This window comes from Oncorhynchus mykiss, chromosome 3 (genome assembly GCF_013265735.2).
Source record: "Oncorhynchus mykiss isolate Arlee chromosome 3, USDA_OmykA_1.1, whole genome shotgun sequence".
Lineage (NCBI taxonomy): Eukaryota > Metazoa > Chordata > Actinopteri > Salmoniformes > Salmonidae > Oncorhynchus > Oncorhynchus mykiss.
The window spans coordinates 1,813,117-1,827,763 of NC_048567.1; the positions used below are offsets into that span (position 1 = coordinate 1,813,117).

At 50.9% G+C, this 14,647-nt stretch overlaps 1 protein-coding gene and 1 long non-coding RNA gene across 2 annotated transcripts; both read left to right on the forward strand.

Moving 5' to 3' along the window:
* The first annotated feature begins 17 nt into the window (after positions 1 to 17).
* LOC118944763 lies at positions 18 to 6,572 on the forward strand. The gene is made up of 3 exons (XR_005040058.1): positions 18 to 131; positions 307 to 374; positions 6,511 to 6,572. It is a non-coding gene; the product is annotated as an uncharacterized LOC118944763 (long non-coding RNA).
* Positions 6,573 to 11,816: 5,244 nt separating this feature from the next.
* On the forward strand, positions 11,817 to 14,383 carry LOC118944761 (polysialoglycoprotein-like; the record flags this gene model as incomplete). Its single annotated transcript, XM_036965516.1, has 5 exons — positions 11,817 to 11,877; positions 12,052 to 12,117; positions 12,255 to 12,338; positions 12,474 to 12,845; positions 13,110 to 14,383. Coding segments are annotated over exons 1-5 (1,857 nt in total), but the record flags the coding sequence as incomplete, so codon positions are not given.
* Between the last annotated feature and the right edge of the window lie 264 nt (positions 14,384 to 14,647).

Here is a 14,647-nt window from a genome sequence, read left to right on the forward strand (position 1 = left end):
ATTAGTGGCCTATATAAGCCTCATACAGGCCATGGGAAGACATTACCTGTTGATAACACAGACTATTTTCATGATCATGGGAGGTGTGAGAGAATTGCTGCTCGTTGTGATGACTGTGGGGGTTGTCAAAGGTTGGTTCACTAATGTTTAAGGGATTTGTTTGGTAAATATGCTTAACTTTATAAGTTGGGTATTAATATTTGACCTGTCTGTATCTTCCGCGTTGGTCATCTTTTATTCTTCACTGCTATTAATATATGTAGCTATTTTGTGTGAACTCAACTTCTGTCAACACTTTCTCCTCAGTTTCTTGTTACCCCTGTTGGAAAGATCCCAGAAGCAAGATCAAGTCTCTCTGCAGAGGAGACTTGGAGGTAAGTGTTTCTTTCCGCAACCCTTCTAGCTATGTTCTTTGTCACTGTCTATGGTGCTTGCTGTGTTTGACACTCATTCAACAGCATAGAGTAACTCAAGTCTAAATAATGTTGGTCAAACCTTAACCTACATTTTTCAGAGCTGTCATCCAAATTAATGACGTCTCAATTGTCGCCATGCCATGGGCCTTGCTCCGATCCATAGGGTCTGACGCTAAACAAGCCAGAGAAGGTACGGCCTGAAAACATATACTTTGAAAACTGTAGGGTTCATGTTGCTCAAAATTCGATTAGCAATTTTGGCTAGACCGTGTAGAAACAGATGTGTTGCTGTAGAATACCCAACTGTTCCTTTTGTTTTTTCTCAAGAGTATTTAGAGACCCATGAAGTAGAATCCCCAAGCTTCTCCAACCATGGTAGCTCTCCGGCAAATGATGCCCTGTCCCTCTGAGGAGAAGCTGAGGCGCATGTCCTCGGACGACGCCGCCACCTCTGAAGCTGCGACCGGCCCGTCTGGCGACGACGCCACCTCTGAAGCTGCGACCGGCCCGTCTGGCGACGACGCCACCTCTGAAGCTGCGACCGGCCCGTCTGGCGACGACGCCACCTCTGAAGCTGCGACCGGCCCGTCTGGCGACGCCGCCACCTCTGAAGCTGCGACCGGCCCGTCTGGCGACGCCGCCACCTCTGAAGCTGCGACCGGCCCGTCTGGCGACGCCGCCACCTCTGAAGCTGCGACCGGCCCGTCTGGCGACGCCGCCACCTCTGAAGCTGCGACCGGCCCGTCTGGCGACGCCGCCACCTCTGAAGCTGCGACCGGCCCGTCTGGCGACGCCGCCACCTCTGAAGCTGCGACCGGCCCGTCTGGCGACGCCGCCACCTCTGAAGCTGCGACCGGCCCGTCTGGCGACGCCGCCACCTCTGAAGCTGCGACCGGCCCGTCTGGCGACGCCGCCACCTCTGAAGCTGCGACCGGCCCGTCTGGCGACGACGCCACTCTGAAGCTGCGACCGGCCCGTTTCTGGCGACGACGCCACCTCTGAAGCTGCGACCGGCCCGTCTGGCGACGACGCCACCTATGAAGCTGCGACAGGCCGTTCTGGCGACGACGCCACCTCGAAGCTGCGACCCGGCCCGTCTGCGACGAAGCCACCTATGAAGCTGCGACCGGCCCCGTTCTGGCGACGACGCCACCATCTGAAGCTGCGACCGGCCCGTTCTGGCGACGACGCCCCCTCTGAAGCTGCGACCCGGCCAGTCTGGCGACGACGCCACCTCTGAAGCTGCGACCGGCCGTTGGCGACGAAAGCCACCTCTGAAGCTGCGACCGGCCCGTCTGGCGACGACCGCCACCCTGAAGCTGCGACCGGCCCGTCTGGCGACGACGCCACCTCTGAAGCTGCGACCGGCCCGTATGGCGACGACGCCACCTTCTGAAGCTCGCGACCAGGCCCGTCTGGCGACGACGCCACCTCTGAAGCTGCGACCGGCCCGTCTTGGCGACGACGCCACCTCTGAGCTGCGACCGGCCCGTCTCGGCGACGACGCCATGGATATCTGACGTGGGACATGCAAGAGTTCATGGGTACTCTAGTCCAGTGTGTAACTGCATTTGCTTGTTTTGGCTCAATTAAACATTAACTGTAATACTTGTGTCCTCTGTATTGTTTTGGTGGTTCCTACTTGGAGTTGAGGTGTATGACCTGACTTGAGTAACTGGGGTGATGGCAACATTTATTTTGCATTATATCCATGCGCCAGCAATATTACTCAGACCCCTGTGTTTTAAATTACCAATTGACTTAAGCTACATGTGCTCAGTGTTGGTCCATTTATGCTAGTAGCATCACATGATACCTCAACAGCATTTTGACGCCATTTCCGGTCACAACTTGCAGACTTGTTTACGTGTGGTGTTTTGTTGCCTACTTTGCTACATGACAACTTTACGGTTTTTACTTTTTAATTACCGTTTATATTTTTGGTTTTTCCCTCAATTTTTTCACTCGTGTCAGGGTTGCGTCAATTCGAATCTGGTATCAGGATAATATCACAATGAGGCTTTTATTAGCTAAGCAATAAGTGGTAAATGCAATTTTCGTATATATGGGCTCTGTCCCACCTCGCAGGGCAAAACAGAACTGACTTGTTCCTGACAAAGATATTTAATATACTCTGACAGTAGTTCCTGCTTCCGAGCCGGCCTGTCAGAGTAGACTGGGCGTGGTTTAGACTCACCCAGCCTATCGTTGATTGTTGGCGCAGAGGCTGGTCCCAGCCCCTTAAGCGCTTCAAGCGGTCAGTCGTTGTAGCTGTGTAGAATATGCAGTTATCAGGCACCTGGCTCCTGTTATCTAACAAAAGACTGTTCTGAATGTGCCCCCCCCCCAACTCATTGCACAGTTCTGTATTTTCCATCATGAGAAAGGGCCCATGGCCCTGAAACTGAACAATGGTTCAAGTCAGCTATGTTGCATAACACATACATACATCCACACAAGCCAACAGCAGATAATATTAAATCACATATGGTAACGGGCTATAGTGCATAACACAGAATCCTCATACTCCGGACGCTTTATCTGGACATGGTTCGTCAGGACCTCCAACAGCCGAAGCTAAGTAGTAACATTAAACATGATGCCTTCTAATTGCAGTCGCTGTACTCATACAGGAGAACGATCGCCTTACGGTGAGGATAGCTGTGCTACAAGCCCAGCTTCAGACGCAATCGTTAGGCAAGGGTAATTTCAGTGTAGGAAAGGATGAAACAGCGTCTGTGCCACCAGTAAGTACAGATAGTAACGTTAGTATAAATCCCCTCGCACGGTCCCCGCAGCCGGACAACTTTCTCACGGTTTCTGGGAGAGAAATGCTGTAGGAATGCTCAACCGGTGTCGCTCATTCAGCCGACAAACTTCAACCGGTTTTCCCCATTAAGCAGCGAGTCGGAGTCAAAGGCCGAGCCTTCTCTTGTCTCTACTCCTCCCGTTACGGGGTCAGAGACGCCGAAGCTTCCCACCATTAGCTCTGACAAATTGAAAACTCTAGTCATTGGCGACTCCATTACCCGCAGTATTAGACTTAAAACGAATAATCAGCCGACATGTCTCTGGACCTACTCACTGTCACAGTCATACTCTGGACCTAGTTTTGTCCCATGGAATAAATGTTGTGGATCTTAATGTTTTCCCTCATAATCCTGGACTATCGGACCACCATTTTATTACGTTTGCAATTGCAACAAATAATCTGCTCAGACCCCAACCAAGGAACATCAAAAGTCGTGCTATAAATTCACAGACCACACAAGATTCCTTGATGTCCTTCCAGACTCCCTCTGTCTACCCAAGGGACGCCAGAGGACAAAAATCAGTTAACCACCTAACTGAGGAACTCAATTTAACCTTGCGCAATACCCTAGATGCAGTTGCACCCTAAAAACTAAAAACATTTCTCATAAGAAACTAGCTCCCTGGTATACAGAAAATACCCGAGCTCTGAAGCAAGCTTCCAGAAAATTGGAACGGAAATGGCGCCACACCAAACTGGAAGTCTTCCGACTAGCTTGGAAAGACAGTACCGTGCAGTATCGAAGAGCCCTTGCTGCTGCTCGATCATCCTATTTTTCCAACTTAATTGAGGAAAATAGAACACTCCGAAATTCGTTTTTGATACTGTCGCAAAGCTAACTAAAAAGCAGCATTCCCCAAGAGAGGATGGCTTTCACCTCAGCAGTAATAATTCATGAACTTCTTTGAGGAAAAGATGATTATTACAAAGTAAATTACGGACTCCTCTTTAAATCTGCGTATTCCTTCAAAGCTCAGTTGTCCTGAGTCTGCACAACTCTGCCAGGACCTAGGATCAAGAGAGACACTCAAGTGTTTTAGTACTATATCCCTTGACACAATGATGAAAATAATCATGGCCTCTAAACCTTCAAGCTCCATACTGGACCCTATTCCAACTAAACTACTGAAAGAGCTGTTTCCTGTGCTTGGCCCTCCTATGTTGAACATAATAACGGCTCTCTATCCACCGGATGTGTACCAAACTCACTAAAAGTGGCAGTAATAAAGCCTCTCTTGAAAAAGCCAAACCTTGACCCAGAAAATATAAAAAACTATCGGCCTATATCGAATCTTCCATTCCTCTCAAAATGTTTAGAAAAGGCTGTTGCGCAGCCCTCTGCCTTCCTCGTCAGAGGAGGAGATAGAAGAAAACTGTTACAGTCTCTGTGAATGGTTTGTCCTCTGACAAATCAACTGTAAATTTCGATGTTCCTCAAGGTTCCGTTTTAGGACCACTATTGATTTTCACTATATATTTTACCTCTTGGGGATGTCATTCGAAAACATAATGTTAACTTTCACTGCTATGCGGATGACACACAGCTGAACATTTCAATGAAACATGGTGAAGCCCCAAAATTGCCCTCGCTAGAAGCATGTGTTTCAGACATAAGGAAGTGGATGGCTGCAAACGTTCTACTTTTAAACTCGGACAAAACAGAGATGCTTGTTCTAGGTCCCAAGACACAAAGAGATCTTCTGTTGAATCTGACAATTAATCTTAATGGCTGTACAGTCGTCTCAAATAAAACTGTGAAGGCCCTCGGCGTTACTCTGGACCCTGATCTCTCTTTTGAAGAACATATCAAGACTGTTTCAAGGACAGCTTTTTTCCATCTACGTAACATTGCAAAAATCAAACTTTCTGTCCAAAAATGATGCAGAAAAATGTATCCATGCTTTTTGTCACTTCTAGGTTAGACTACTGCAATGCTCTTACTTTCCGGCTACCCGGATAAAGCACTAAATAAACTTCAGTTAGTGCTAAATACGGCTGCTAGAATCCTGACTAGAACCCCAAAAATATATCATATTACTCCAGTGCTAGCCTCCCTACACTGGCTTCCTGTCAAAGGCAAGGGCTGATTTCAAGGTTTTACTGCTAACCTACAAAGCATTACATGGGCTTGCTCGTACCTATCTCTCTGATTTGGTCCTGCCGTACATACCTACACGTACGCTACGGTCACAAGACGCAGGCCTCCTAATTGCTTCTTCCACATCTTTTGGTCCCTGTCTGTTTTTGCTCTCAGTGAAGTGCTACTATCCCCTTGGACTACAGTTATTGCCGTCATAAGGTGTGCGTCTGTCTGTTGGCCGGACACTTTCTACCGTTTAGGACCTTTGTGGGTAAAGGTAAAGATGGGGGTATAGCAGCAGAAGTTCCTCTGAAGTCCAGTATCTGCTGGAAGGGAACCTGGTGGTACGAGAGGATGAGTGTGGGCCTGTTGTGCTTCCCCCTATCCCTCCCTCTTCTCTCTCACTGTCTGAAAACGTAAAACGTGGATTTGGGTACAGTGTTATTTCCCCCTAATATCTTTGAAGATTACACCTAAAATAATTAGGAATACTTCTTTCTACTGCTGATCTGAGACCATTAGGGTTAATCATTACAGATATAAATGCAATATATGGAGTAGAAAAGATTGCCCTGCCCACCAACTTGATAAGAATCAACATATGTTCTACATGGTCTATTTCTATCTGAACGTAACAACTCAATCAAGCTTGTTAATTGATCGTTAAGCCATGTTTGTCAGGTAAACTAAGGTCATTAGTGGCCTATATAAGCCTCATACAGGCCATGGGAAGACATTACCTGTTGATAACACAGACTATTTTCATGATCATGGGAGGTGTGAGAGAATTGCTGCTCGTTGTGATGACTGTGGGGGTTGTCAAAGGTTGGTTCACTAATGTTTAAGGGATTTGTTTGGTAAATATGCTTAACTTTATAAGTTGGGTATTAATATTTGACTGTCTGTATCTTCCGCGTTGGTCATCTTTTATTCTTCACTGCTATTAATATATGTAGCTATTTTGTGTGAACTCAACTTCTGTCAACACTTTCTCCTCAGTTTCTTGTTACCCTGTTGGAAAGTCCCAGAAGCAAGATCAAGTCTCTCTGCAGAGGAGACTTGGAGGTAAGTGTTTCTTTCCGCAACCCTTCTAGCTATGTTCTTTGTCACTGTCTATGGTGCTGCTGTGTTTGACACTCATTCAACAGCATAGAGTAACTCAGTCTAAATAATGTTGTCAAACCTTAACCTACATTTTTCAGAGCTGTCATCAAATGACGTCTCCATTGTGCATGCCCTGGCCTTGCTCCGATCCATAGGGTCTGATGCTAAACAAGCCAGAGAAGGTACGGCCTGAAACATATACTTTGAAAACTGTAGGGTTCATGTTGCTCAAAATTCGATTAGCAATTTGGCCTAGACCGTGTAGAACAGATGTGTTGCTGTAGAATACCCAACTGTTCCTTTTGTTTTTTCTCAAGAGTATTTAGAGACCAATGAAGTAGAATCCCAAGCTTCTCCAAACCATGGTAGCTCTCCGGCAAATGATGCCCTGTCCTCTGAGGAGAAGCTGAGGCGCATGTCCTCGGACGACGCCGCCACCTCTGAAGCTGCGACCGGCCCGTCTGGCGACGACGCCACCTCTGAAGCTGCGACCGGCCCGTCTGGCGACGACGCCACCTCTGAAGCTGCGACCGGCCCGTCTGGCGACGCCGCCACCTCTGAAGCTGCGACCGGCCCGTCTGGCGACGCCGCCACCTCTGAAGCTGCGACCGGCCCGTCTGGCGACGCCGCCACCTCTGAAGCTGCGACCGGCCCGTCTGGCGACGCCGCCACCTCTGAAGCTGCGACCGGCCCGTCTGGCGACGCCGCCACCTCTGAAGCTGCGACCGGCCCGTCTGGCGACGCCGCCACCTCTGAAGCTGCGACCGGCCCGTCTGGCGACGCCGCCACCTCTGAAGCTGCGACCGGCCCGTCTGGCGACGCCGCCACCTCTGAAGCTGCGACCGGCCCGTCTGGCGACGCCGCCACCTCTGAAGCTGCGACCGGCCCGTCTGGCGACGCCGCCACCTCTGAAGCTGCGACCGGCCCGTCTGGCGACGCCGCCACCTCTGAAGCTGCGACCGGCCCGTCTGGCGACGCCGCCACCTCTGAAGCTGCGACCGGCCCGTCTGGCGACGCCGCCACCTCTGAAGCTGCGACCGGCCCGTCTGGCGACGCCGCCACCTCTGAAGCTGCGACCGGCCCGTCTGGCGACGCCGCCACCTCTGAAGCTGCGACCGGCCCGTCCGGCGACGACGCCACCTCTGAAGCTGCGACCGGCCCGTCTGGCGACGCCGCCACCTCTGAAGCTGCGACCGGCCCGTCCGGGGACGACGCCACCTCTGAAGCTGCGACCGGCCCGTCCGGCGACGACGCCATGGATATCTGACGTGGGACATGCAAGAGTTCATGGGTACTCTAGTCCAGTGTGTAACTGCATTTGCTTGTTTTGGCTCAATTAAACATTAACTGTAATACTTGTGTCCTCTGTATTGTTTTGGTGGTTCCTACTTGGAGTTGAGGTGTATGACCTGACTTGAGTAACTGGGGTGATGGCAACATTTATTTTGCATTATATCAATGCGCCAGCAATATTACTCAGACCCCTGTGTTTTAAATTACCAATTGACTTAAGCTACATGTGCTCAGTGTTGGTCCATTTATGCTAGTAGCATCACATGATACCTCAACAGCATTTTGACGCCATTTCCGGTCACAACTTGCAGACTTCTTTACGTGTTGCGGTGTTTTGTTGCCTACTTTGCTACCTGACAACTTTACGGTTTTTACTTTTTAATTACCGTTTATATTTTTGGTTTTTCCCTCAATTTTTTCACTCGTGTCAGGGTTGCGTCAATTCGAATCTGGTATCAGGATAAATATCACAATGAGGCTTTTATTAGCTAAGCAATAAGTGGTAAATGCAATTTTCGTATATATGGGCTCTGTCCCACCTCGCAGGGCAAAACAGAACTGACTTGTTCCTGACAAAGATATTTAATATACTCTGACAGTAGTTCCTGCTTCCGAGCCGGCCTGTCAGAGTAGACTGGGCGTGGTTTAGACTCACCCAGCCTATCGTTGATTGTTGGCGCAGAGGCTGGTCCCAGCCCCTTAAGCGCTTCAGCGGTCAGTCGTTGTAGCTGTGTAGAATATGCAGTTATCAGGCACCTGGCTCCTGTTATCTAACAAAAGACTGTTCTGAATGTGCCCCCCCCCAACTCATTGCACAGTTCTGTATTTTTCCATCATGAGAAAGGCCCATGGCCCTGAAACTGAACAATGGTTCAAGTCAGCTATGTTGCATAACACATACATACATCCACACAAGCCAACAGCAGATAATATTAAATCACATATGGTAACGGGCTATAGTGCATAACACAGAATCCTCATACTCCGGACGCTTTATCTGGACATGGTTCGTCAGGACCTCCAACAGCCGAAGCTAAGTAGTAACATTAACATGATGCCTTCTAATTGCAGTCGCTGTACTCATACAGGAGAACGATCGCCTTACGGTGAGGATAGCTGTGCTACAAGCCCAGCTTCAGACGCAATCGTTAGGCAAGGGTAATTTCAGTGTAGGAAAGGATGAAACAGCGTCTGTGCCACCAGTAAGTACAGATAGTAACGTTAGTATAAATCCCCTCGCACGGTCCCCGCAGCCGGACAACTTTCTCACGGTTTCTGGAGAGAAATGCTGTAGGAATGCTCAACCGGTGTCGCTCATTCAGCCGACAAACTTCAACCGGTTTTCCCCATTAAGCAGCGAGTCGGAGTCAAAGGCCGAGCCTTCTCTTGTCTCTACTCCTCCCGTTACGGGGTCAGAGACGCCGAAGCTTCCCACCATTAGCTCTGACAAATTGAAAACTCTAGTCATTGGCGACTCCATTACCCGCAGTATTAGACTTAAAACGAATAATCAGCCGACATGTCTCTGGACCTACTCACTGTCACAGTCATACTCTGGACCTAGTTTTGTCCCATGGAATAAATGTTGTGGATCTTAATGTTTTCCCTCATAATCCTGGACTATCGGACCACCATTTTATTACGTTTGCAATTGCAACAAATAATCTGCTCAGACCCCAACCAAGGAACATCAAAAGTCGTGCTATAAATTCACAGACAACACAAAGATTCCTTGATGTCCTTCCAGACTCCCTCTGTCTACCCAAGGACGCCAGAGGACAAAAATCAGTTAACCACCTAACTGAGGAACTCAATTTAACCTTGCGCAATACCCTAGATGCAGTTGCACCCCTAAAAACTAAAAACATTTCTCATAAGAAACTAGCTCCCTGGTATACAGAAAATACCCGAGCTCTGAAGCAAGCTTCCAGAAAATTGGAACGGAAATGGCGCCACACCAAACTGGAAGTCTTCCGACTAGCTTGGAAAGACAGTACCGTGCAGTATCGAAGAGCCCTTGCTGCTGCTCGATCATCCTATTTTTCCAACTTAATTGAGGAAAATAAGAACAATCCGAAATTCGTTTTTGATACTGTCGCAAAGCTAACTAAAAAGCAGCATTCCCCAAGAGAGGATGGCTTTCACCTCAGCAGTAATAAATTCATGAACTTCTTTGAGGAAAAGATGATTATTACAAAGTAAATTACGGACTCCTCTTTAAATCTGCGTATTCCTTCAAAGCTCAGTTGTCCTGAGTCTGCACAACTCTGCCAGGACCTAGGATCAAGAGAGACACTCAAGTGTTTTAGTACTATATCCCTTGACACAATGATGAAAATAATCATGGCCTCTAAACCTTCAAGCTCCATACTGGACCCTATTCCAACTAAACTACTGAAAGAGCTGTTTCCTGTGCTTGGCCCTCCTATGTTGAACATAATAAACGGCTCTCTATCCACCGGATGTGTACCAAACTCACTAAAAGTGGCAGTAATAAAGCCTCTCTTGAAAAAGCCAAACCTTGACCCAGAAAATATAAAAAACTATCGGCCTATATCGAATCTTCCATTCCTCTCAAAATGTTTAGAAAAGGCTGTTGCGCAGCCTCTGCCTTCCTCGTCAGAGGAGGAGATAGAAGAAAACTGTTACAGTCTCTGTGAATGGTTTGTCCTCTGACAAATCAACTGTAAATTTCGATGTTCCTCAAGGTTCCGTTTTAGGACCACTATTGATTTTCACTATATATTTTACCTCTTGGGGATGTCATTCGAAAACATAATGTTAACTTTCACTGCTATGCGGATGACACACAGCTGAACATTTCAATGAAACATGGTGAAGCCCCAAAATTGCCCTCGCTAGAAGCATGTGTTTCAGACATAAGGAAGTGGATGGCTGCAAACGTTCTACTTTTAAACTCGGACAAAACAGAGATGCTTGTTCTAGGTCCCAAGAAACAAAGAGATCTTCTGTTGAATCTGACAATTAATCTTAATGGCTGTACAGTCGTCTCAAATAAAACTGTGAAGGCCCTCGGCGTTACTCTGGACCCTGATCTCTCTTTTGAAGAACATATCAAGACTGTTTCAAGGACAGCTTTTTTCCATCTACGTAACATTGCAAAAATCAAACTTTCTGTCCAAAAATGATGCAGAAAAATGTATCCATGCTTTTGTCACTTCTAGGTTAGACTACTGCAATGCTCTTACTTTCCGGCTACCCGGATAAAGCACTAAATAAACTTCAGTTAGTGCTAAATACGGCTGCTAGAATCCTGACTAGAACCCCAAAAATATATCATATTACTCCAGTGCTAGCCTCCCTACACTGGCTTCCTGTCAAGGCAAGGGCTGATTTCAAGGTTTTACTGCTAACCTACAAAGCATTACATGGGCTTGCTCGTACCTATCTCTCTGATTTGGTCCTGCCGTACATACCTACACGTACGCTACGGTCACAAGACGCAGGCCTCCTAATTGCTTCTTCCACATCTTTTGGTCCCTGTCTGTTTTGCTCTCAGTGAAGTGCTACTATCCCCTTGGACTACAGGTTATTGCCGTCATAAGGTGTGCGTCTGTCTGTTGGCCGGACACTTTCTACCGTTTAGGACCTTTGTGGGTAAAGGTAAAGATGGGGTATAGCAGCAGAAGTTCCTCTGAAGTCCAGTATCTGCTGGAAGGGAACCTGGTGGTACGAGAGGATGAGTGTGGGCCTGTTGTGCTTCCCCCTATCCCTCCCTCTTCTCTCTCACTGTCTGAAAAACGTAAAACGTGGATTTGGGTACAGTGTTTATTTCCCCCTAATATCTTTGAAGATTACACCTAAAATAATTAGGAATACTTCTTTCTACTGCTGATCTGAGACCATTAGGGTTAATCATTACAGATATAAATGCAATATATGGAGTAGAAAAGATTGCCTGCCCACCAACTTGATAAGAATCAACATATGTTCTACATGGTCTATTTCTATCTGAACGTAACAACTCAATCAAGCTTGTTAATTGATCGTTAAGCCATGTTTGTCAGGTAAACTAAGGTCATTAGTGGCCTATATAAGCCTCATACAGGCCATGGGAAGACATTACCTGTTGATAACACAGACTATTTTCATGATCATGGGAGGTGTGAGAGAATTGCTGCTCGTTGTGATGACTGTGGGGGTTGTCAAAGGTTGGTTCACTAATGTTTAAGGGATTTGTTTGGTAAATATGCTTAACTTTATAAGTTGGGTATTAATATTTGACTGTCTGTATCTTCCGCGTTGGTCATCTTTTATTCTTCACTGCTATTAATATATGTAGCTATTTTGTGTGAACTCAACTTCTGTCAACACTTTCTCCTCAGTTTCTTGTTACCCTGTTGGAAAGTCCCAGAAGCAAGATCAAGTCTCTCTGCAGAGGAGACTTGGAGGTAAGTGTTTCTTTCCGCAACCCTTCTAGCTATGTTCTTTGTCACTGTCTATGGTGCTGCTGTGTTTGACACTCATTCAACAGCATAGAGTAACTCAGTCTAAATAATGTTGTCAAACCTTAACCTACATTTTTCAGAGCTGTCATCAAATGACGTCTCCATTGTGCATGCCCTGGCCTTGCTCCGATCCATAGGGTCTGACGCTAAACAAGCCAGAGAAGGTACGGCCTGAAACATATACTTTGAAAACTGTAGGGTTCATGTTGCTCAAAATTCGATTAGCAATTTGGCCTAGACCGTGTAGAACAGATGTGTTGCTGTAGAATACCCAACTGTTCCTTTTGTTTTTTCTCAAGAGTATTTAGAGACCAATGAAGTAGAATCCCAAGCTTCTCCAAACCATGGTAGCTCTCCGGCAAATGATGCCCTGTCCTCTGAGGAGAAGCTGAGGCGCGTGTCCTCGGACGACGCCGCCACCTCTGAAGCTGCGACCGGCCCGTCTGGCGACGACGCCACCTCTGGAGCTGCGACCGGCCCGTCTGGCGACGCCGCCACCTCTGAAGCTGCGACCGGCCCGTCTGGCGACGACGCCACCTCTGAAGCTGCGACCGGCCCGTCTGGCGACGACGCCACCTCTGAAGCTGCGACCGGCCCGTCTGGCGACGACGCCACCTCTGAAGCTGCGACCGGCCCGTCTGGCGACGCCGCCACCTCTGAAGCTGCGACCGGCCCGTCTGGCGACGCCGCCACCTCTGAAGCTGCGACCGGCCCGTCTGGCGACGCCGCCACCTCTGAAGCTGCGACCGGCCCGTCTGGCGACGCCGCCACCTCTGAAGCTGCGACCGGCCCGTCTGGCGACGCCGCCACCTCTGAAGCTGCGACCGGCCCGTCTGGCGACGCCGCCACCTCTGGAGCTGCGACCGGCCCGTCTGGCGACGCCGCCACCTCTGGAGCTGCGACCGGCCCGTCTGGCGACGCCGCCACCTCTGGAGCTGCGACCGGCCCGTCTGGCGACGCCGCCACCTCTGAAGCTGCGACCGGCCCGTCTGGCGACGACGCCACCTCTGAAGCTGCGACCGGCCCGTCTGGCGACGACGCCACCTCTGAAGCTGCGACCGGCCCGTCTGGCGACGACGCCACCTCTGAAGCTGCGACCGGCCCGTCTGGCGACGACGCCACCTCTGAAGCTGCGACCGGCCCGTCTGGCGACGACGCCACCTCTGAAGCTGCGACCGGCCCGTCTGGCGACGACGCCACCTCTGAAGCTGCGACCGGCCCGTCTGGCGACGACGCCACCTCTGAAGCTGCGACCGGCCCGTCTGGCGACGACGCCACCTCTGAAGCTGCGACCGGCCCGTCTGGCGACGACGCCACCTCTGAAGCTGCGACCGGCCCGTCTGGCGACGACGCCACCTCTGAAGCTGCGACCGGCCCGTCTGGCGACGACGCCACCTCTGAAGCTGCGACCGGCCCGTCTGGCGACGACGCCACCTCTGAAGCTGCGACCGGCCCGTCTGGCGACGACGCCACCTCTGAAGCTGCGACCGGCCCGTCTGGCGACGACGCCACCTCTGAAGCTGCGACCGGCCCGTCTGGCGACGACGCCACCTCTGAAGCTGCGACCGGCCCGTCTGGCGACGACGCCACCTCTGAAGCTGCGACCGGCCCGTCTGGCGACGACGCCACCTCTGAAGCTGCGACCGGCCCGTCTGGCGACGACGCCACCTCTGAAGCTGCGACCGGCCCGTCTGGCGACGACGCCACCTCTGAAGCTGCGACCGGCCCGTCTGGCGACGACGCCACCTCTGAAGCTGCGACCGGCCCGTCTGGCGACGACGCCACCTCTGAAGCTGCGACCGGCCCGTCTGGCGACGACGCCACCTCTGAAGCTGCGACCGGCCCGTCTGGCGACGACGCCACCTCTGAAGCTGCGACCGGCCCGTCTGGCGACGACGCCACCTCTGAAGCTGCGACCGGCCCGTCTGGCGACGACGCCACCTCTGAAGCTGCGACCGGCCCGTCTGGCGACGACGCCACCTCTGAAGCTGCGACCGGCCCGTCTGGCGACGACGCCACCTCTGAAGCTGCGACCGGCCCGTCTGGCGACGACGCCACCTCTGAAGCTGCGACCGGCCCGTCTGGCGACGACGCCACCTCTGAAGCTGCGACCGGCCCGTCTGGCGACGACGCCACCTCTGAAGCTGCGACCGGCCCGTCTGGCGACGACGCCACCTCTGAAGCTGCGACCGGCCCGTCTGGCGACGACGCCACCTCTGAAGCTGCGACCGGCCCGTCTGGCGACGACGCCACCTCTGAAGCTGCGACCGGCCCGTCTGGCGACGACGCCACCTCTGAAGCTGCGACCGGCCCGTCTGGCGACGACGCCACCTCTGAAGCTGCGACCGGCCCGTCTGGCGACGACGCCACCTCTGAAGCTGCGACCGGCCCGTCTGGCGACGACGCCACCTCTGAAGCTGCGACCGGCCCGTCTGGCGACGACGCCACCTCTGAAGCTGCGACCGGCCCGTCT